This window comes from Hydra vulgaris, chromosome 06 (genome assembly GCF_038396675.1).
Source record: "Hydra vulgaris chromosome 06, alternate assembly HydraT2T_AEP".
Lineage (NCBI taxonomy): Eukaryota > Metazoa > Cnidaria > Hydrozoa > Anthoathecata > Hydridae > Hydra > Hydra vulgaris.
Window position 1 is genome coordinate 14,514,819 of NC_088925.1, and position 22,881 is coordinate 14,537,699.

At 28.4% G+C, this 22,881-nt stretch overlaps 1 protein-coding gene across 3 annotated transcripts in view; it reads right to left on the reverse strand.

Moving 5' to 3' along the window:
• The window catches only part of LOC101240062 (eukaryotic translation initiation factor 4 gamma 1), a 62,349-nt gene that overhangs the window by 9,800 nt on the left and 29,668 nt on the right, over positions 1–22,881 (reverse strand). For all 3 annotated transcript variants that reach the window (XM_065799300.1, XM_065799298.1, XM_065799299.1), the window contains 4 exons: positions 10,223–10,432; positions 4,938–5,078; positions 4,008–4,070; positions 2,946–3,086 (listed from right to left, as the gene is read on the reverse strand). In XM_065799300.1, coding sequence (XP_065655372.1) covers positions 2,946–3,086; positions 4,008–4,070; positions 4,938–5,078; positions 10,223–10,432 — 555 coding nt within the window. The remainder of the gene's footprint in view (positions 1–2,945; positions 3,087–4,007; positions 4,071–4,937; positions 5,079–10,222; positions 10,433–22,881) is intronic.

The following is a 22,881-nucleotide window of genomic DNA, read 5'->3' on the forward strand; positions in this document are numbered from 1 at the left end:
AACAATTCAAGACTGTCTACACACTCAGGTCATCCTACAACCAATATTTATCAAAAATCAACTTGACCATGTCAAAAGCTTTAACAAAAATCGCAAACATCTCGACTTCAAACGCACCAACTTTAAAAGTATGAATAACTATTTCAACATGATTAATTGGGTCCTGAAATTTGCTAACCTGATGGTTGACCAGTGTTATGCCCATCTATCGAAAGTGTATCTTGCGGCCATATCATTCATTCCAATTCACCGCAAATTATTCTCAATTAGAACAGACCCGAAATGGCTTAATGATAAAGTTAAGCAAGGGTCAAAAGAGAAATTTGCTATTTTTGCCCAACTTCTTGCAGCACCCCGAGACTAAAAATACTTAGTAAAGCCAGAGTTTAACAAAGCCTCAAAGAAAGTCTAAAGACTTGTTTATAAAGCTCTTTGCACACACGAACGTAACATCTTTTTTATGACTTAGTTAACAAGGCTAAAAACTGCAAAAACCATATTAGAGCTCTCAAGAATAAAAACAGCATTCTAACATCCGACGGAACTGAGATATGCAACTTGCTAAACAAACAGTTCTTCTCTGCATATAACAAGGATCTTCCCGGTGATACCTCCAACCACGCTCCAATACGATTCACACTATAAATAAAGAAAACTTCTCCCAAGCCGCTGTCGAGTTGCTTTTCTCCAAACTGGACAAACACATACCACCAGGTATTGATGGGTTTCATCCTTTCAGAATCTCTTTCAGCATTAGCATTACCTTTCTTTCTGGTCTTCACAAAGTCTTTCATTGCTCGAGATGATCCTGCTTGCTGGAAGCAAGCCAATGTCACACCAATTTTTAAAAAAGGTTGCAAGACAAAGCCAGCTAACTACCACCTAGTCTCTCTAACCTCTGTTCCATGCAAGGTGATGAAACGCTTAGTGACTCCATGTTCAAGCATATGACTGATCATAATCTGCTTGAAAGATATCAACACAGGTTTGTTCTTCGCAGATCGTGCACGGCAAATCTAATTGAAACTTTCAACATTATGTCTAACGCGCTTGAATCTTGTCTTGAATCTTGTCAAACTACGCGCGTATGGCTTCAACACAAGTACATGTAGCCGGATAGCTTTGATCCTAAACGGCCGCAGTCAAAGAGTTGTACAAGATAACTACATTTCTGTCCTCAGTGGAGTTCCACAAAGTTCTGTAATAGGACCCCTTCTCTTCGTTATCTTCATCAATGATATGCCAAGCCTTACTTGTCACTGCTGTAAACTCTTTGCCAACAATACAAAACTAATAGCTGTTATCAAAGACACCTCTGACTACCAACTTCTCCAAGAGGACATCAATCACCTAGTTAAATGGACCCACACATGGAGCATGAGTTTTAATGAGGACAAGTGTAAAGCCATGTTCTTTGACAAAAAAAAGTTAACAACTGCTTCAACATTGCATTTATTAACAATTTGCCTGGCCCACACGTAATGTTTACAATAACTGACCACATCGGTAACTACCACAGCCTTAGTGAGACCACCTTTGAGCATGACTTTGGTATCATTATCAACGACCGACTTAAGTGGTAAGACCAAGTTGCACATCCTGTAGCCAAAGCCAGCTCTGCATTAGCCATGTTAAATAGAACATTCCACTATAGGGGCATTACCAGCTTTCATGTACTTTGTACAAGTTATGTACAACCACATCTCCAGTTTTGCTCTGCCGCCTGGAACCCCTATTATTGTGGAGACATGGATGCTCTTGAATCAGTGCAAGAAAGAGCCACTAAGCTTGTACGTCATCTCAAGCCTTTAAGTTATCACCAGTAACTAGCCACAATAAACATTCAATCGCTTAAGGATAGAAGGCATAGGGGTGACCTAATACAGTTTTTCAAACTATACCACAGCATTAACAAAGTTGAGCTTTGTAAACCAAACTCACTAGCTCCAGCACTAAACATGCAAGGACCAGCCAACAACCTCCGTGGCCAACGTCATCCTCTTCAACGTCAAGCAGTAGCAAACTATTTACAAAGAAAATTCTTCCTCTGTAATTGCATTGTACCTGACTGGAACATCCTTCCAAACTCCATTGTATCTGCCGCATTAGTTAACGCCTTTAAAAATCAACTTGACTTAATCTTTCCAAAACGGTTACTTAAAAACAAAACAAATTGACATTTATCATAGCGGGGCTTCGTTAGGTGCCCTGCTTGCAAATGTTTAAGCATTTGCTATAAACTATATATATTATTATTATTAATTAGTTCATTTATTTAATACTTAGTAGGTGGCTAAGTTTTTAGGATGTGAGAATAAGCATTAAAAAAAAATGCTGGTTGGCCCAATTTCTTTTAGTGAATTCATGACAGATTTATAGTCTATAAATAGACTATATATATATATATAGTATACAGATATATAGTCTGATGAAGGATTCAAGTTTTTACATACTGATGGAAAAGATACTTAATGCTAATATACAAAGTAATTTAAAGTCATCAATAAAATGAATTTGAAAAACTAAATTGCTATTATAAACTATTTTAAAATAGATGTTTTGCCTGTGTTTTACTGTCTAATCTATTTATTTACTAAAAAACTATTGTTCTGTATACTCCATTGTGTATTTTACCAAACAAAATTAAGTTTCTAATATCGTGTATTGCGATAGGAGGACTCTGATAGGTATTTTACTTACAGTGTTGTTTATTGTCAAGTATTGATGTAATTTAGTTTTTTCTACGTACTTTAGCTGAATTATTGTATGTCCAATGTATATAACACCTGCTGCGCCTATGGCTAAATAGCTCCATCAATTTTAACAAAATTTGAATTTCTTAGCCTTAGAATGAACTGAACCTTTACCAATAGTAAACAATTTAACAAAAACAGATGATTAGTCTCTACAGCAACTACAAAAAAAAAAAAACTTAAATTTCTAACCTTTGCTGCAGGATGATCTAAATCTTTACCAATAGATGCAAGAAGTTTGCACAGACATTCTAATTGGTCTTCTGCTGTCTCCACTTTTTCACATTTAAGAAGTTCAATTACACAAGTGTGCATAATATTCTCTGAAACTATCTAAATTAAATCATTAAATCTTACAACATGTTCAATTTATAAAATTAACACAATAGTTTCCTATAGTCTATTGTTATATTAGTCTTTAGCTGACTCAGCATTTTCACATGCAAGATATTCTCTAAATCTAAATTGTTAAATATATTAGTTCTTTTTTACTGAATGTGACTGCAAACAAAAATACAAAAAAAAAAAAATAAAAAAAAAAAAAATAAAAACAAAAATAAAACAAAAAAAAAAAATAAGTACCAGAAATAAAAGCCAAAATATACAAAAAAAATGAGACCAATCTGTAGTTGGCCATCATTAAAATAAATGAGACCAATCTGTAGTTGGTCATCATAAAAATAAATGAGACCAAAATGGCCATGATGCTTGTGCATTGTAAAACCAGATAAAATTGTTAAAAATTTGGTATTTAATTGAAATTAAATTAAAGAAATGTTAACCCAAAAAGAAATTTACACAACAGTCATTACATCAAAATAAAGTTCTGGATGCCGCTTTTTTTAAATATTTACTCCATCAATTAAAAAAAAAAGAAAGAAGCCACCTTAATGCAAAGTATAGATTACTATACTTTGCATTAAAGTGGCTTTTTTTTCAACTTTAATAACATACAAGCAGTGACATTAAAAATAAAGTTACTGCTTGTATGTTATTAAAGTTGAAGATATTCAGAAATTAAATATTTCTTTAATGTTTGGTAAATTTATGTTGCTTTATCTAGACTATGCATCAAAAAAAGATCATAATAAATGAACTTAAATCGAAAAAAATTACTTATCAAAATTTATTTTCAATTTAACTTCATTTTCAGAATATAAAAAAATAATAATTAATAGACAATAGGTAAAAAAATCTTTTTATATAAAGAAACTTTTTTCTTGTTCTTAGAGAATGTAACAAATCTCCACTTACTTTGAACTTGAACAACTCTCCCAAGAAACGTATGGTTCTGAGTCTTAGATTCATTATTTCTTGCTAGGTAAGAAAACAATGTTTAATAAAAAAAAAAACTAAAAAAAAGAAATATATATAAAAACAAGTCTTGAGAATCAAAAAGCAGCAAAAACTTTGAAAAAAAAAAAAGTAAAATAAAAACTAAATAAATCTTATTGAAACTTCAGAATACAATCTGAAATCTAAAAGAAGAATTAAAAAGAAAAAGCTTGTCTATTCATAAAAGCTTGTCTATTCACCCCTCAAAGAACTGTGACTAGTTATAAAATGAATAATTATTTTGTGAATTTTTCACGTTCATAATCATTAGTTTGATGTGCAAGTGTTAAAAAATCAAGTATTGAAACATATTGAAAAATTTTGAAATTTAAATAATTTATTATCTTGTTAATATAACGTTAATATACTTTTATGTGGAATGTTAGTATATATTCAATATAAAAATATTTTTTTAAAGAACTATAAAAAAAGTCAAACAAGAAATTTATCTATAGACTTTAGTTTTTGTGTTATTACTGATCTTATTAGATATTATCTTGGTTTCTTTCTTGTTTAGTTTTATAGAGAATCTATAAGTAATGTTGTAGATCAACTAATTAGTTTATGCATATAGAAAAAAAAAATTAAAAAATTAATATCATTGCATAATATTAATTCTTACTTCTTTTTTTAACAATTTCTAGTAGTTATTCAAGTAATGATATAATAGTTAATCAAGTAAACTTTTATGTTTTTAAGTTTACTTTGATTTAAAGTCTAAATGAATTTTAGTTATAAATTTACTTAATAAAAAAAATTGATAAGATAAATGAAAAGTACTTGAATGTATTGCAATTTATTTAAAAGTTTGATGTATTAAATGATATTGGATAAGAAAATAGTACTTACATAATCAAATTTTTTACTCTTATCCTCTGTCAATAGCTTCTTTTGAGAAATGTTGACTTCAAATTCATTTTGACATTTAATTAAAAGAATTCCTTTGAATGTGCAATCAGGTTTGGAACTATCTGACAAGGGTAGCTTAAGCTAAAAAATATATAAAACTGTTACAAAAAGTTATTAAAACTAAATACTATTATAAAAGCAAATATAATTACTTAAATAAAAATATAGATAAATATTTATTTAATAATTAGTGGAAGACTGGAGGTTCTAAAAATCTATCAAACAAAATTTTGAAGTGGGGTCCAGTGTTCCTTAATGCATAAAATTTTACATATAGAAAATAGCTTTAAAGTGAATGTTGGCTCTATATGTTTTTCATGTCTATGTAACAATAATGCAAAGAACTGATAGTAATTATGAGTCGTTTACAAAGAATGAGATAATGTCTTCCACAGTGATACGAGCAAATAAATCTTTTTCAACATTTATTAACAAAATTTTTCAAGAAGATCATCAGATAATGTTGATTGCAGCCTAGTTTTTATAATTTTCATTTTGATAAAAGCCCTTTCACAGCTTAATTGAGGGTCAAAACAAAAGAGTTAATGATTCTATGCAAGGAATAAAATGGAGTAGCCAGTTGTGGAGATTGAATAATTTAATGAAAATGCAAAACAAACATTGCAATAAAGACCTTTTAAGTAACCAGTTTCTACTCAAACAGTTATCACTGCCATTTGACATTTTGCCATTTGACAGTTATTGTCAGTAAGACATAATTGATAAGCACAATTGGGATCAAAAGGTAAATTCTTTACCTGTTCGAAATCGAGCTGTATTGCAATACTTAACACAAGTCTGACAAATATAAAAAGTGACTTAGAAGGTGATACTGTTTTGTGTCTACCTCTTTGAAATTCAATGGATTGTAGATTGTGAGGAGTAGATGATGCTACTATATTACAAATTTCAATAGCTGAAATATTTGCAAATCTATCTAATTGAAATTCATTGGGTTTTAGGCTGTGAAGAGCACATGCTGCTTTAATATCAACAACCTTAGTCAATAATTTTTGAGATTGATGAAACCCAAGGTGCTTCCTTTAGAAATTGTGTAATCATAGAACTTGCAGACTGGTTCTCAGTCTCAGACTTTTTTTGTGGCAAACCACAAAGAAAAAAAAAGATGTAACCTAAAAGTTTAAGAGTTTCTTCAAAAACTTACACATAGATACCTATGAACATTGTCAACAACTTTTATACATATCGATTACTATAAATATTGGTTATATTAAATTGTATAAAAAATATGTTTTCAATTTTCAAATTTAGGAATATTGTCTTTTTTGTTTTTCACAAATAAAAATTCGCACTGTCTAATTAATTTATTTGTTATTACTTTGTTATAAAAAAACTAGCTGTAAATGTCAACCAAGCTTCATAAAAACGAACTAACATTCTGTGAAATTCTTTTTTTTTATGTATAAGTATATAAGTTTTGGTTTTGATTTGGATGTAATTATTTTTTTATTTTCATTGCCTTTAATTGATGATCTTTTTTTTTGCTTTTTTATTCGATTGTATTAAATAACCAAATTCACATTGACATTGTCAAATGACTAGCTTTCAATGTTATTTTTTGGTTTAACCATGTTTTACAAGTGATCAGATACCCAAGGCTGTATTGTTTTGTATTTATCTGAACTCATCAGAGTATGGTTTGAACAAAAAAATATTGTACTCCTTTAGAAACTCATCATAGCAACAACCATCATAGCAACAACCTACATTTTATCGTTTGAATGCAGCTATCTAGGCAAGATTTGTCAAATAATCAACCACTTTTTTATAATTGCTTTTTGAGCGGTTTGTCTTAAATTAATGTTTCCATTTTGATGATTACATTTCTTATATAATAATCACACATCAGTATTAAATAGCTTTTTCTTAAATGTTTCTTTGATGATAGAAGTAAATTGTAACCTTTTGCTGGGGTCAGCCAAACTCAAATTCAAAACATACAATTTCAGCAAAAACTAAATCCAGGAATTTCAGCAAAAACCAAATCTTAGGTGTACACTAGATATGTTAAAGAAAATGTTGGCATACAGATCACTCTAAGCTGGCATTGGCGATCATTTCATGAAATTTTATTTTAGAAAAAAAATGCAGCTCAATCCAACTCAGATGATGCGTTTAAGCAAGTCATTACTAATATGATTTGTGAATAATTGAATACGATTTGTGAATAATTGAAGTCTCCACATAAGAAATACTGCAAACTTTTGTGATAAGAGTTCTTGCTTTTCTAATTATTTTTTTACTTTTAAGTAAAAAAATGCTTTGTTTGTTAAAAAATAATGCCAAGGCGAAAAACTGGTTATTTTGCAATTATATTCCATTTGATGACTTCTTGCTGATTGAAAACTTCTTGGCAAAATTTCATTAAACTTACTTTGTCAATTCCATTGAATAACTTATACATTTGAATCTTGATTATTGAAAATTGATATGGAAATTATTGCATGTTAGAAAAGATACAGCATCGTGCTACAAAAATGATATCACCACTAGTTTTAATTGTAAGACGGATTCAGGGTGACTTGAAAGTCACCCTGAATCCGTCTTACAACTAAAGTAGTGAGACCCATTTTATCTAATCTTTTCTCATAACAAAGTTTTTTTAGTGGTGATATCATTTTTGTAGCACGATGCTGTATCTTTTCTAACATGCAATAACTTTCCTCAACATGCCTTTTTTAACATACAAAACTTTATTTGCTTTACTTGCACATAGAGTTATTTCAACGACAGTGGTACTTAAAGGTATATTTTGCATAAAATAAGTTTTTTTGGGTTACTTTTACCAAAGTGCAATATCCTACATTTCTCAAAATTAAATTTTATTATTTGTTGGACCAGTTGACAACGTTATTTAGGTCATATTGGAATAGGTTAACACTTGCTTCACAACTAACCCTTGATTATACTTTTGCATCATCAGCATACCTTTTCGAAATATTAGCAAAGTTCTCAGGCAAATCATTAGTATAAATAAGAAATAGTAAAGGATCATTAACTGATCCCTGCGGCACACCACTAAATATATACTTCCAAGATGAGACAATCTCTCCTATGACAACTCTTTATCTTCTATTTTTTAGAAATGCTTCAATCCATTTTAACAATGTTCCAGAAATCCCATAACATTTAAGTTTTATCAATAGTCTTTTATGGGGCTCTGAATCAAATGCCTTTACAAAGTCTTGAAGTAAATTACATCTACAGGTATATTCTGAGATAAATATTATGAGATTGCATCTAATGTTTCAATAAGGTTGGTTGAACAAGATCTTTTTTTAACAAAGCTGTGTTAATTTTTCGAAAGGAGATTATTTGCATTTAGAAAATTCATAATTAAATCTCACACAACCCCTTCTAGAATTTTACAAGGTACAGAAGTGAGTAAAATCATCTGTACCCATAGAATTTTACAAGGTACAGAAGTGAGTGAATTCAATGGTGACAGTTTACTTCCTTTTTTAAATTGAGGCCTAATATTAGCTGATTTCCACTAAATAGGTAGTTCACTAAGCACAATGGACGCTGTAAACATATGTGCAAGTGGTAGAGCTATTCCATATGCGCAATTTTTTAAGAATAAAGGTTTAATAAGATCTGCTCCACACGATTTCTCTATATTTAAACATTCTAACCTATTTAGAATATCTTTGTATGAGATTATATCAAAATCCAAATTTTTATTGATTCTAGACGCAAATGCTGGCAAATTAAAGTCATTCTCATGTACAAATACATCTTGGAACTTGTTATTTAGTAAACTTACGATCTGATTTGGGTCAATTGTCACTATTCCATTTTCATTATGTAAAGTTTTTATAAAGTTATTGATCTTTTGTTGGCCATTCACATATTTTTAAATTAACAAGATTTAAACTATTTATACCAACACCTCCACCAAGTTGGAGGCATTAGTGTATAAGACCATTTCTTTATTCTTTACAAAAAAAAAAAAAAAATGGAACCATGAATCTTGAATATTGACAATTCACTATATTTCTGCAAAAAACAAGAAAACAGGGTCGTCACATCTTGTTCTTTATTGTAATAACCCAAACTTTTTATTTTTGTATGCCAGCATGCTAACTTTTAGGCCATTTAAAAGACTATAACTTATTTATATTATATATTATAATATTTATTGTATATTATATTATTTATTTATACTATTTATATTATTATATATTACATTATTTACATGGGAATTACTTGGTTAATCCTTTGGAATCATAATAACTCCAGTGGCTGTATCATGTTATACAATGTATGATAGTGTTCAAGTCTTTTTTTAAAGTCTTGTTTTTATCTTAAAAAAAAGCTCAGTTTTCTTTATAATAGGAAACAACTGAGGTAAATTGTTTCTGTTGCCCTAAAAATACAAAAAACGCTCGATTTGAAGCTTAAAGAATTACAAATACAGAGTTTTAAATTTTAACTTTTAAAATAATATTATAAATAAAATCTATAAAAAAAATGACACTGAAAAATATTAAGACAAGAAAGTATTCTTTATTTATTATATTCATCAATTGTTGTATAAACTCTTAATATATTAAATATAAACTTTTATCTTGATGTTTTAAGTAAAATAAAGTAAACTTATTTATAATAATATATAAGGTAGACTTATTTACTTTGTTACTTTTATATTATTAATTTATACTATTCATTAAATATATTATATTTAAATAAAATGTAAATAACTTTTAAGAAACTCTTTTAACTTTATGAAAGGAAAAGATTTTATTTATTTGTGTTTGACAGCAACAATTAAAACCACATTTTTTCTTATAAATTTTATATTTTGTTTAAAAGTATAATGGCTCCACATTATACCACAGTTAATATATTAAAAAAAACTTTAAAATATGAATATTATGCTTTAAGATGATTAAAAACATCTAATGCATAATGTGAAACAACTGGGCAAAATTACAAATTCCTTAATGTTATTTATTTATACTACTATAACAATTAATGGTTTTAACTATTTCATTAACAAATTTAATTCAATTAAAAAATAGGAAGAAAATTTGTCAGCTTAAATGAAATTAATAATTAAATACAAGAACCTTAACAAAACAGAGAAAGAATTAAAAAAACTGAAGAATTAAAAAAGCAGAAAAATTAACCTTCAAAATAAGTTATGCACCTAAGAATACAAAACACACACACTAAATCAAATTTAGGATATAAAAACATACACAGTCAATTAAGGATTGACATAAATTTGCATACATCAAGCTGCACACTGGCTCACTGACTGCTTTTTCAAATATAAGGTTAACAACAATTTCCAATTTTTCTTTAGTGTCAAATTTAAATTCACTGAAGATTTTTATTTTAACATTATAAGGAATTGATATAAATGTTCTAGGTGTCATCAATATTCCACGTAAACTTCTAGCAATTTCCTAAAAACATAAAAAGAAAAAATATATATAACCTTGAATGGTTGTTTACATTTTTTTACCAAAAACAGTCCTTTTAAATAAAATGCTAAACCGAAAACGTTTAAAAACTTAAAGAAAAATTTTTTTTTTGCAAATGATAGATTGCCTGCTTAAACCAAATCCTTCAATCTATGTACACTCTCTACATATTCTACCCATTTAAGTCAGTCGATCTATGTATATTCCTTGCATGTTCTACCTATTTAAGTTAGTTGATCTATGTATATTCCTTGCATGTTCTACCTATTTAAGTTAGTCAATGTATGCACACTCCTTTTAACAAAACAAAATATATGTAAAAACAGTATTAAAAAAATAAAAAAATAACAATAAAAAAACAATATTGTTTTAAAAAAAATTTCTAGTCATAGTTTTTGCAGGTTTTTAAAAAGTGATTAGACTTGATGTCACAACTATTTAATTGTTTTAATATTTAAACAACCATTAAAAGTATATATATAAAAATCATACATGATATATTTGTATCATGTAATTATATGTATATATCTATATATATAAATACATGCATAAATATTTTTCTTTTAATAGTAGATGCATCTCAAAAGCTTGGATAAAAACAAATGTCAGTCCAATCTTTAAAAAAGGAAGCAAATTAGAACTATCCAATTACTGATCAGTCTTGATTACATCAGTTCTATGCAAAGTTATGAAACATCTTATTAAGCAACACATAAACAACCATCTAACAGATTCTTGTGCAATTTATCTAAGTGTACAGATTTTGTGACAAAATATTTAGCCAATAAAAGTAGTGTTGTTATGATATATGATATGATATGTAAATCAACTTCCCTAAAGCTTTTAATAAAATGCCACATTGATGAGTAAGGTAATAAAAAAAAGGTTTTTATAACAAATAGACAGCAAAGGGTAGTTATGGTTCATGATGTGTTGTATTGGGTGAATTTGATAAGTGGTGTACCATAGGGACTTGTTCACGCACCAACATTATTTGTCTTCTACATAAATGATATACTAAAAGAACTCAAAACCAGATGCTTCATATATGCCAATAACACTAAATTAATAAAACCTATAAAACCTAAAAAACATTTAAATTTACTAGAATTTCAAGAACGTTTTAACATGCGAAAATATTTGTGAGCATTTTATTTAAGCCAGCATGCCAGATGACCAAAATGGAAAGAGGTTAATGTTATTTTTGAAATGATATGTCAAAAAGTGGAACATGAATGGCCATGAATATTTAGAAATACAGGAAATGTCTAGTTGAAGTCAAGTACAAGTTTTTAAAACGGTGTCATGTAAAAAAAAAAAAATCATGACAGAAACAACACAAAGTAAACTAATAATATAGTCATTGTTTCAGACGCTTTAAAACATTAAGAACCAATTTCTAAAAGTGGTAAATCCTGTTCAATGTTTGATAGCATGAAACAATGCGAAAAGGTATCAACATACTATATATATTATGCAAGTGGGTCACCCATGAGTTTAATTAATAATAAATACTGGAAGACCTTTTTAAATAACTTACGCCCAGCTTATCAGCTCCCATTAAGATATGAAGTGTCGAACACACTTTTGGATAAAGAGTTTAATACAATATCTTCTTTTTTTTTTTTAGACATTTTAGAAATATGTCTAAAAAAAAAAGAAGAGCAAAGGATAATTCTGGAAGAAGCTTGGGCTTAAATTGATTCAGATACAACACGGAAATTAATTGCATCAATGCAAAATTAACTTGTAGGTTACAATAGCTTAAGGAGGTCCAACCTGATATTACAAATTCAATAAATTTAATTCTCTGGGAAAACATTAGTCTTTAAAATTAAGTTTTTAGTGATTAAGGTAAACTATTGTAACTTTTTTTGTTTGTTCAATGAATCAAAATTTTCTTTCATAATAATCATAAAACTTTTTATTATAAACTTTATATTTACTTTATATATATATATATATATATATATATATATATATATATATATATATATATATATATATATATATATATATATATATATATATATATATATATATATATATATACAGTTAATTGCTGAGAACTTGAACCTCCAAGAGACCAGGCAAAATGGTTCAAAACAAATGCTTGACTATAGCAAATTTCCATAAAGTCAAACTTTGTCTGAAAGACTCTTAGACTTTCGGAAAGAAGTATGTAAGAATTCTTTACAATGATCTTCAAATGCATCCTTACAAAATGATGTTGGCACAAAAACTCAGTGAAAGAGACACTGAAACTCGCATAGCATTGTGTTTGGAAATTCAAAAATATGGCAAGGCATATTTTCACTAATGTAGCGCTTGATCTATTGACCAACTTAAAGATGCAACTTGTCAAGAAATAACAGCCTTGACACTGCCTTCAACAGTGTGTGCATAAAAACGAATCCAATTAGACTGATTTAATTTTTAAAACATAATGAAACAAAATGGCATTATATGTAACTTTAAAAAATAAAAACACTTTTTTGCTTTTTTACTTCATTTGCATTTTTATCAAATCTACAAATGTGTCAGATCATTTTGCCTGACCCTGTATAATCTTGTTTGGTATCAAAGGAAGCAAATTTGATAAAAATTTAAATATAATAAGTATCGTTTAATGATCATTCAAAAATAATCATTATTTTCAGTTTCATTGCCTAAAAAAGTTTATTTAATATAACAAAAAATAAAAATATGCATTTTTAGAAAAAAAATTTAATATTATATATATATATATACATATATATATATATATATATATATATATATATATATATATATATATATATATATATATATATATATATATATATATATATTTATATATATATGTAAATTATGTTAGTGTATTTTACAAATAGAGTGCTCAATGTTCTTAAAGAACAGAGCAATAATTAATTAATTAGTAAAAAACATATTTATATATATATATATATATATATATATATATATATATATACTGTTGAAAACACCAGTCTCCATTGGGATAAAACAAACTGGCCTCTGGTTGCAAAATTGCTTTCAGGACACTCTCTTGATAAGATACTGCATTAATTTTGGTGTCACGTTCGATAAAGACCAATGGCAATTTTCCTTTGCTACACACTGCTGCCCATACCATCACTGAACTTCGATTCTAATACCGCTGAACTGTTCCTGAAGACTGAGGTATGTCCTTTAATGATGTTGACCACATGACATTGTTTTTAGCATTAAAACTTTGTTACATCACGAATAACTATTCATCAGAAAAGATAATGTTCTGTACCACACAATGACCATACTGACATAACAACGTTTTGCATCTTCGCAACCTGGAGAGCTTTTGATTTGCAGTCAATCCATGATCTTTATGCTTGCGATAAGATTTCAATCCAAGTCTAATTTCAATAATTCCCTCATCAACTCCCTGGGTACTCCTTCCTCCTGAGCCAATTTTGGCGCTGACCTTTCAGGGTTCCTCCGAATTTTCTCGCGTATTCATTTAATACAATCTGGGGTTCGAACTGTTCGTGGACGACCTGATCTTTCACGGTCTTCAACACCACCAGTTTCACGCAACCATTGGATAGTTTGATAAACACATCTCTCAGTAATTCCATGCAACTTTACTAATTAGAATATTTCAGCACCCTTTAGTCCTTTCTCATAAAAATATTTCTTTTGTCATTGAATCATCAAATGATGAACATTCATAATGACTACAATAGAAAGAACAAACCCAGTTACTATTGACAAATTCAGTTACAATTGATAAGCATCATTGTACAGTTACAATTGTACTAAACTGATACAAAACTGATAAAAAATTTAATGATAAACACTTTTAAATAATGAAATATGGGAGACCAGAATGTATGCACATTGATTACTGACAGAACTTTCTGGTCACCCTGTATATATATATAATATATATTAAAGCATACTTACATAAGCATTTGCCTATTAGTTTTGCTTATTTTTATAGTTTACAGCTTTTTCAGAAAAAAGACACCCAATAGTAAAACTTTGATATAGGATATCAAAGTTTTCCTTACTATTAATATTAAATTTATCTAAGTTAACTAATTTTGTCATTACTCCCTCTATTTTTACAATTGCACTTATATCATTCCAACCAAAACAACCCCACACCTTAAAACTACACCAACGATGTTTTACAGTCGATAATACACACATTATCATACATTCAATGATTTTCAGAAAAGGTTCTTTTCTTGCAACCAAAGATTTAAAACATGCCAGTCCACGTTTACAGTCATTATTAGTCCGTTTTTTATATAGATTTGCCCACTTTAGCATTTTTATTATTCTTATTTTTTAACAAAATATTTTTGTTAAAAAATATCTAATAGTGCAAAAATAGACATAATAAATAGTTAAATAAAAAAAAGCATTTTTTTAAAAAGTTGATATGATTTGAATAATTATGAACAGTAGTGTATACAGTGGAGAAAATAGAATTAGCCTCACCATGTACTGATCCAATATTTTGTAAATCTGTAAGCAAGTTTGTGTAGTGCATCTTTTATATCCACACACATATAATTATTGTTACAAACAACAACTTTTTAGATTATAATATAGCATAATTAAATTGCGGTACATTTGATAAAACCATAAAATGTATAATACTTGATATTTGCGGTAACAAATAGAATTAGCCTCATCAGTAATTATTTTCAGTTTACTTGTATATTTTGATCTGGCAATACGCATTTGTGACTTATTTTTTTATTATTATTTGTTAGTTAAACAAAGACTGTGAAATTAGTGCTCATTAAGTTTTTAACATTTGGTTTTTGATACCTTAGTTTGAAATGGGACATGGTAAGCGTTTAACGAATGAAGAATTAGCAGTAATCAAGCATACAAAGATACAGGGTTATCTAATGGGGATATTGCAAAGAAAATTAAAAGATCTCCAAAAGTGGTTAATTACTTCAATATTGGCATTAGTTATGGAACTTATAGGGAAAGTGGTAACAAATGTAAAATTGATAATCATACTAAACAAGTTATTGTACATCGTGCTGCTGCTCAGCACATGACTGCATCTCAAATTCGTGCTGATTTACAATTACCTGTATCTGTTCAGGGTGTGAGACAAAACTTACTGCTCGTCATAAAGAAGTTAGATTACAATTTGCAAAAGAACACATGTCTTGGCAGGAAGAGTGGCATCAAGTTCTCTTTAGCGATGAAAAAAAGTTCAATCTAGATGGTCCTGATGGCTATCAATATTACTGGCACGATCTTTGAAAAGAGAAACAAACTCGGATGAGTTGTAACTTTGGTGGTGGAACTGTTATGGTTTTGGGGGCTTTTTCTGTTGCTGGAAAGCTTCCACTGGCATAGATATCAACAAAAATGAATTCACAGGACTACATTGACGTATTAGAAATTAGTTAGCTTGAACATGGTGAAGAATTGATTGGTGAAAATTTCACTTTTTAATAAGATAATGCTGCTATCCATAATTCATATCTTACAAAAGCTTGGTTTAGAGAAAAAAATATTATCGTAATGGAATGGCCCGCACGCAGTCCAGATCTAAACCCAATTGAAAATCTATGGGGAATACTTTCTAAAAAGGTTTATGAAAATAGTTAGCAATTTGAATCCACCTTGGAGCTAAAAACTGGTATCAGAGAAGGTTGGAGCGAAATATATATAGAAATTATCTAAAATCTTGTGACTAGTATGTCAAGTCGCATATTTGAAGTCATTTAAAATTCAGGAAGCAATACTAAATATTAAATGAGCGTAAAAACAAAATATTTTCTGCATTTTCTTGTATATAACATAGATGAGGCTAATTTTATTTTCTCCACAAATTGAATACTTTTAATTTTTTCTCCATTTGTAATTAATTAAACATACCAATTTATAAACTTTTTAGTTGTAGTAGAAAATAATAAGAAATAAAGTAGACTTAAAAACTGTTTCACTGCCATATTTATTAAATTAGAATGAAAAGTAAAGGTGAGGCTAATTCTATTTTCTCCGTTGTATACACTATTGCTTCAAACAAGTTTTTCCTTTTATATCCCTACCAACAAGAATTACAAATCACTCAAGAACTTTAATTGATAATAAATTTCTTAATTCAATTTCTAAAAATATTTTCTCCAGCAATCTAACTATTTGAATGTCAGATCAATTGTTACAGTTTCTAATTTTTTTATCTTTTAAAAAAAGAAATTTATTCTCATAAAAGCAATAATTTTTTTATATATTGAGGAATGATTACTTGAAAACAACTTGAAAATTTTCAACTTGATCTTTATTTCAATCCCTAAAGAACTGCGGGAAAAAAAATTTATTCATCTCATACTGACCATAAATATTTAAAAAACACCAAACATTTATGTGAAAGATAAAATTAATGGTAAAAGACTTTTCTTATCTAAAAATATAAAATATCTTTTTTGGTATTACTTGACAAAAACTGATCATGGTACTTTGAACTCATTCAATTAAATTAAAAACTCCCACAAGCCAATAGTATTTAGTCATTAAACTAGATTCCCCAGCATACTTGATGATATCAATTTACTATTTCTTGTTCTTTTCCCATCTAACTATTTTTGCATTGTTTAGGTCAAAGGGTCAAAAAGAAAGTTCCCTATTAAATTGAAAAAACAACTTAAATAGTTCAATAAACATTCATCCATAAGAATTTTCTGAAATAATAAGTCTAAAATTTCATCTTGTGAAGCTTTATAACTTTCTTATTGTGTTTGAATTTCTCTTGTTGAAAAATTATCTACCTAATTTAGTTTTTATTAAAACAAGTGATACACTTAAATATTACACTCAAAACTGAAAATATTAATTTGCACCCTTCCTTTTTCAACCCAGTCAAATATGGCAAACTCTCCATAAAACATCAATATATTTCTGACTGGAAACAATCAATAACATTTATAAAAAAAAAAAGAATTTAAATAAATACTCTTTTATTAAAGACTTTCTTCTTCACAACTTAAAAGCCTAATTAAAAAATTTTTATTTGCGTATATATATAATAAATATTAATTAAATTGTTTACAATTATTGCTTTAATATACTTTTTATTTAAACTATTATTTTTTATTTTATACTATTATTTTAAACTTTATTACTATTATTATTATTATTATTATTATTATCATTAATATATGTTTGTTTAAGTTGCTTTAATAATTTTATTTATATGATATGATAGTGACAGTGGTTCAGTAGTAGTAAAAGCTTAATAGCTTTATTGTTATTTTTGCTTATTGTTGTTTATTTTTATAATCACTGTCATAAACTATATTGTAATTATTTTGACTATTGTTTTATCATTTGTAATAATTTTCATTATAGTTATTATGTTATAGTTATTGTTTATTATATTAAAAGTCTTATCATTTTAAATAAATAAACAGAGAACGCAGAAACATATTAAAGGTCACGTATGAACCTGTATTTTACATTATCAACTCAAATCTTTTAAGTTTGTCATTTAACAGGTATTTCTATTGTTTACTGTGTTTTTGCAGATATATTGTGTATTTTGTGTTAGTGTTTTAAAAATTTCAAGTGCAGAAGTTCAAAGATAAAATTAAAAATTATTTTTTTAGTGTAAATTCAAAATATTGAAAAAAATATGCCTAAAGGTAAGCCAATAAGTGTTGAAAAAAGAACAGCAATACTCACTTTGCTTCAAGAAGGCTATACAGTTAGAAAAATAGCAGAAAAATTAAATCTGAGTAAATCAACAGTTAGCTATACAATTCGTCGATATCGTGAATCTGGAAGTTTGGAAAACAGAAATCGTTCAGGTCCTTCTCGCATAACAACAAAAACTGATGACCGATGTATAAAAATCATCAGTAAGCGTAATTGAATGTTAACTGCTCCACAAATAACAGCTATTCTCAACTGTGATCGAGATAAAAAAATTTCTGTCAGTACAATCAAACAAAGATTGCAAAAAGCTAATTTGCATGGTCGTGTTGCTATCCGAAAACCATATCTACGAAAAGTTAATCAACAGAAGAGATTCTGTTGGGCACAGCTCCACAAAAATTGGACGATGGATGAATGGAAACAAGTACTCTGGACCGATGAGTCAAAATTTGAAGTTTTCGGAAATAAGCAAAGAGTTTACGTTAGAAGATCTGCTGAAGAAAAAATGCTAACTCAATGTCTGGTTCCAACAGTAAAACATGGTGAAGGCTCTGTGATAGTTTGGGGTTGTTTCTCTCTGGATGGAGTGGGATATTTGCATAAAATCGATGGTATAATGAGAGCAGAATATTACAGAGATATCCTGGAAACAAGTGCAATCCCTTCGGGACTTCGATTAATCGGAGATAATTTTATTCTGATGCATGATAATGACCCTAAACATACTGCATTATTATGTAGAAATTATTTAGAATCAAAAAAAGCTGAAAATGTATTACGTGTAATGACCTGGCCTCCCCAAAGCCCAGACCTCAACCTCATTGAGTTACTATGGGATGAACTGGATAGAAAAATTAGAACTGTCCAACATCAAAATCTCATTTATGGAACATTATAGAACAGGAATGGAATAATATTCAAAAAGAAACAATTAAAAAATTAATTGAAAGAATGCCGAGAATAGTTAAAGCAGTTATTAAATCGAAGAGTGGTTTTTTTGACGAAAAAAAAATTTAACTATTATAATGGCTTTTGTACATTTTTATTACATAAAACTGACTAATAATATATTTTATATTGAAAATGTATAAAAAATATAATTTTTATTAATATAAATTAAAAATTCAATAACGTAATTATATATTAATTTTGCTTTTTCGAAAAAATCTCTACTGTCCTAATTATATATAATTAGTAAAAACACTTATCTAACTTTTATCTTCAACAGCATGTTTCGCCATCAGCAGGCTCATCAGAAAGAATGTCTAAATGTCAAAAAGTTCAAATTATAAAAAAATTATTTCACAAGAAATTGGGAATTGATATAATTAATTATGTAATAACTGTAGTATTTTGCAACCAGGAAGTTGCATCAACAGCATTAGATAATTAAAAATCATGAAAAGAATTCTTTAGAATTCTGATAATTTTAGACTGGTTATTTGTTTTTATAATTTTTTAAAAGGAACTTATTTTAATGTCTGCATTTAGAAATTAATTCTGATTTTTTATTTAGTAAATTTTCTTAATCTAAATGAGTAATAATTTCAAATTTTTCTTATAAACATAGAATACATTTTTTGGAAATGTTACTATAGGTAGGCGCAGTTTTTAGAATAGACCAGTTTAATTTAAATTAATATTTTTTTCTTTCAGTAGCCAAATATATTTTAATAGCATAGTCTCTTTTGAGTATTTTTTTATGTTTAAAAGATTGTTTATGGTAGGCATAACGTTTTTTCCATTTGCCCTCGGTTAAGCCAATACATTGTTTATCAGGGTTGTTTTGCGAGGAAACAATGCATTTGTAAATAATATATTTTGATAAGCAATTGCCATTTTCAGTATTTTTTTCTTTGGGAAATTTATTTTTATTAATCAATGCAAAATTATGGCCTTTTATAATTCTTTCAATATTTTTTGTAGAGCTATTAGCTTTTTTATTTAATTTCTAAACGTCTTGTTTATCTTAACGTTTGCTAATGAAAAAATGTCAAGGTTTGAAAAAAATGAAGATCGCGAAAGAAAAATTAAACTCTAAGGCTATCAATAATAAGAAGGCTATCATATTCAGAAGTCGCTTTATGTTATAACATTCCTAAAACAACTATTTTGTGCAGACTAGAAGGAATAAATGAAGCTGCTGGTGTTGGTAGGCCCAGAGCAATAAACCAAGTAACGGAGAGGCTTATAGTTGAACTTGTACAATTTATGAGTGACATTGGCTTCAGCTTAAAAAGAAATAATATTTCAACTGTGGCCAAAAACTATTTGAAGGAATCTAAACAAACTTATTTATTCAAGAATGGTAAATCTACTCGAAAGTAGTACAATAGTTTCACGAAAAAATATGCGAAAAATATCTGTGAAAGAAAAGCTACTAGCACACAAGCTGTAAGAGCAGTGTCTTTGCAACCAGCAATTATTTATAAATGGTTCAGTCAAGTTGACGCTGTTTATTGAGAGCTTAATTTAAATGAAAAGCCGTTTCATGTGTTCAACTGTGATGAAAGTGGATTGAACTTTGATCAAGGTAAAGTCAACATTGTTTGTCAAAAAGGAATAAAAAATCCAAAACAACTTGCCCCAACAAATGAAAAACATATGACTACAATTTTAACCTGTTGCGATGCTTTTGGAAATTTCCTACCTTATCAAGTTGTTTACAAAGATCGAAATTTAATGAAAGCTTGGGTTTAAGGTGGTGCTTCTCATGGTTATTATTCTACCAGCAAATCAGGTTGGGTGGAAAGCAAAAATTTCATAGAATGGTTTTGTTCAATTTTTTTAGTTCATGCAAACAAACTTCAAGGATCTAAAATTCTATTTTTTAGATTTTAGATGCATCTCACATTAATTTTGAATTAAAAAAATTATCTGAATCAAACAACATAATTTTATTCCGCTTGCCACACAAGTCATTTTTTGCAACCACAAGATGTTGGAGTTTTTAAAACTGTAAAGGCGGAATGGAAGCGAATTGTAGAAGTTTACTTGGTTAGAAATTCTTATTTAAGTTTAAATAATCAGCAGTTTTCAGCCATGCTAAAAGACCATATTGCAAATAAAGGCTTTAAAGCGGAAAATGCACGTAGATGAAAATACAGGCAAAACGCGTAAAAATGCTAACTTTTACAAAAAAAGTGAAATCCAAAATCAGTTCGGAAAATGCACGTTTTGAAAATACAGGCATATTTCCACTCAATTGTTCAAATAACTGCAAATAAAACTGCAATCGGCGCTATTTTTCAACATGTAACAAATGACAAAATTAAGATTTTTTTTTCTGGAAAGTCTACTGATTCACAAGTTTCACTCGATAAAACTAATAAAATGAATTCAAAAAACTCTATGAATAGAGTTTCAACAAAAGAAGTATTGCTCAAAGAATTAGATAGCATCCAAAATGCCATTAAACAAGCATCTTTTGATATTAATAAATCAGTGCTCAGTGTGCTTAGAGATAGATTAAAGCTTTCCCTTTTCTTTCCAGTAGTAGAGAAAAAGGAACGATAATTAAAAGAACAACAAGTTATAACATGACTGAACTATCTGCAATGGCTCAGAACAAAGCAACACAAGTTGCTAAAAAAAGAAAACTAAATGAAAAAGAAGCCAGAAAAGTTATTAGAGAAAAAAAAAAATTGGACTCAGTAATTCTCAAAGAACAAAAATTTAAAAAAAAGAAGAAAAAAACCTTTTAAAACTTAAAAAACCCCGAAAACGGTCTCAGAAATATAACAAAACAACAAAGATGTCTACTAGTCAAAATATTGAGTGTCTTCCTGATACCGGCTGTAATCCCTACCATATCAATCGTCTTTGTATTTCCTGCGGAAGCCTTTGGGACGAAACTACCAGCAGCAAATGGGATGCATGTGAAAAGTGTTCTAACTGGTCGTTTATTCCTTATATTATCAATTATCACGAAACAATTGAATTCGTGTGCAAGGAGTGTGAATAACTTTTATTAGTTTTAATTTTTGTAACTTGATGCCTTAAAACAATATTTTTTGAATACAACAACTTTTTCATTATAGTTTTTTAAAAACTATCAAATCTGTACAGCACAGCAAGGGTTGCCACCTCCAAATAAATAAGTATTCATTTGGAGATAGCAACCGTAGTTGTACTGTACAGATTTGATAATTTACAGATAATAGAAAAATATAGATATATTGCTGCGATACTATTTAAAAAAACTAACTGTGATACTATTTAATGACGAAGAATTATGGCGTGGTTATAATAATGGAAGGTTATAAAATAATAATTTTCAGTGAGCAAAATTAAGGGGTTACTGAACAATGTTTCAGTCTTTGAATTACTGCCTAAAAATACAACTGCCTAAAGGTTAAAACTGCATTGCTATATGATAAAAAAGCACTACAAGCTTCCTATTTGATTAATGGGGGAGCATTCTCTAAGGCTGCAACTAACCTGATACTAATAACTGAAATTTCTTCTGACTAATGACGGTTAACTGACAGAAACAGGCAGTGACTGTGAAGGTTTTTTTTTAAACTGGTTTCAAAAAAATGATGGAAGCTCTGCACCAACACTCTGCACCAACACAATGTTATACCCTTACATTAAAATAAAAGTAATTTTAAATTTTAAAAATCCTAACTCTAAGCTAGAAGTCTATGCTAGAATAAATTATTTACTTTGTTAAATTAAATGCCATTTTTCCAGATTTAATATGTACGTTCGGAATTAGGAACACGTGTTCCTAATTCTGAACAAAAACTTGACTTTTT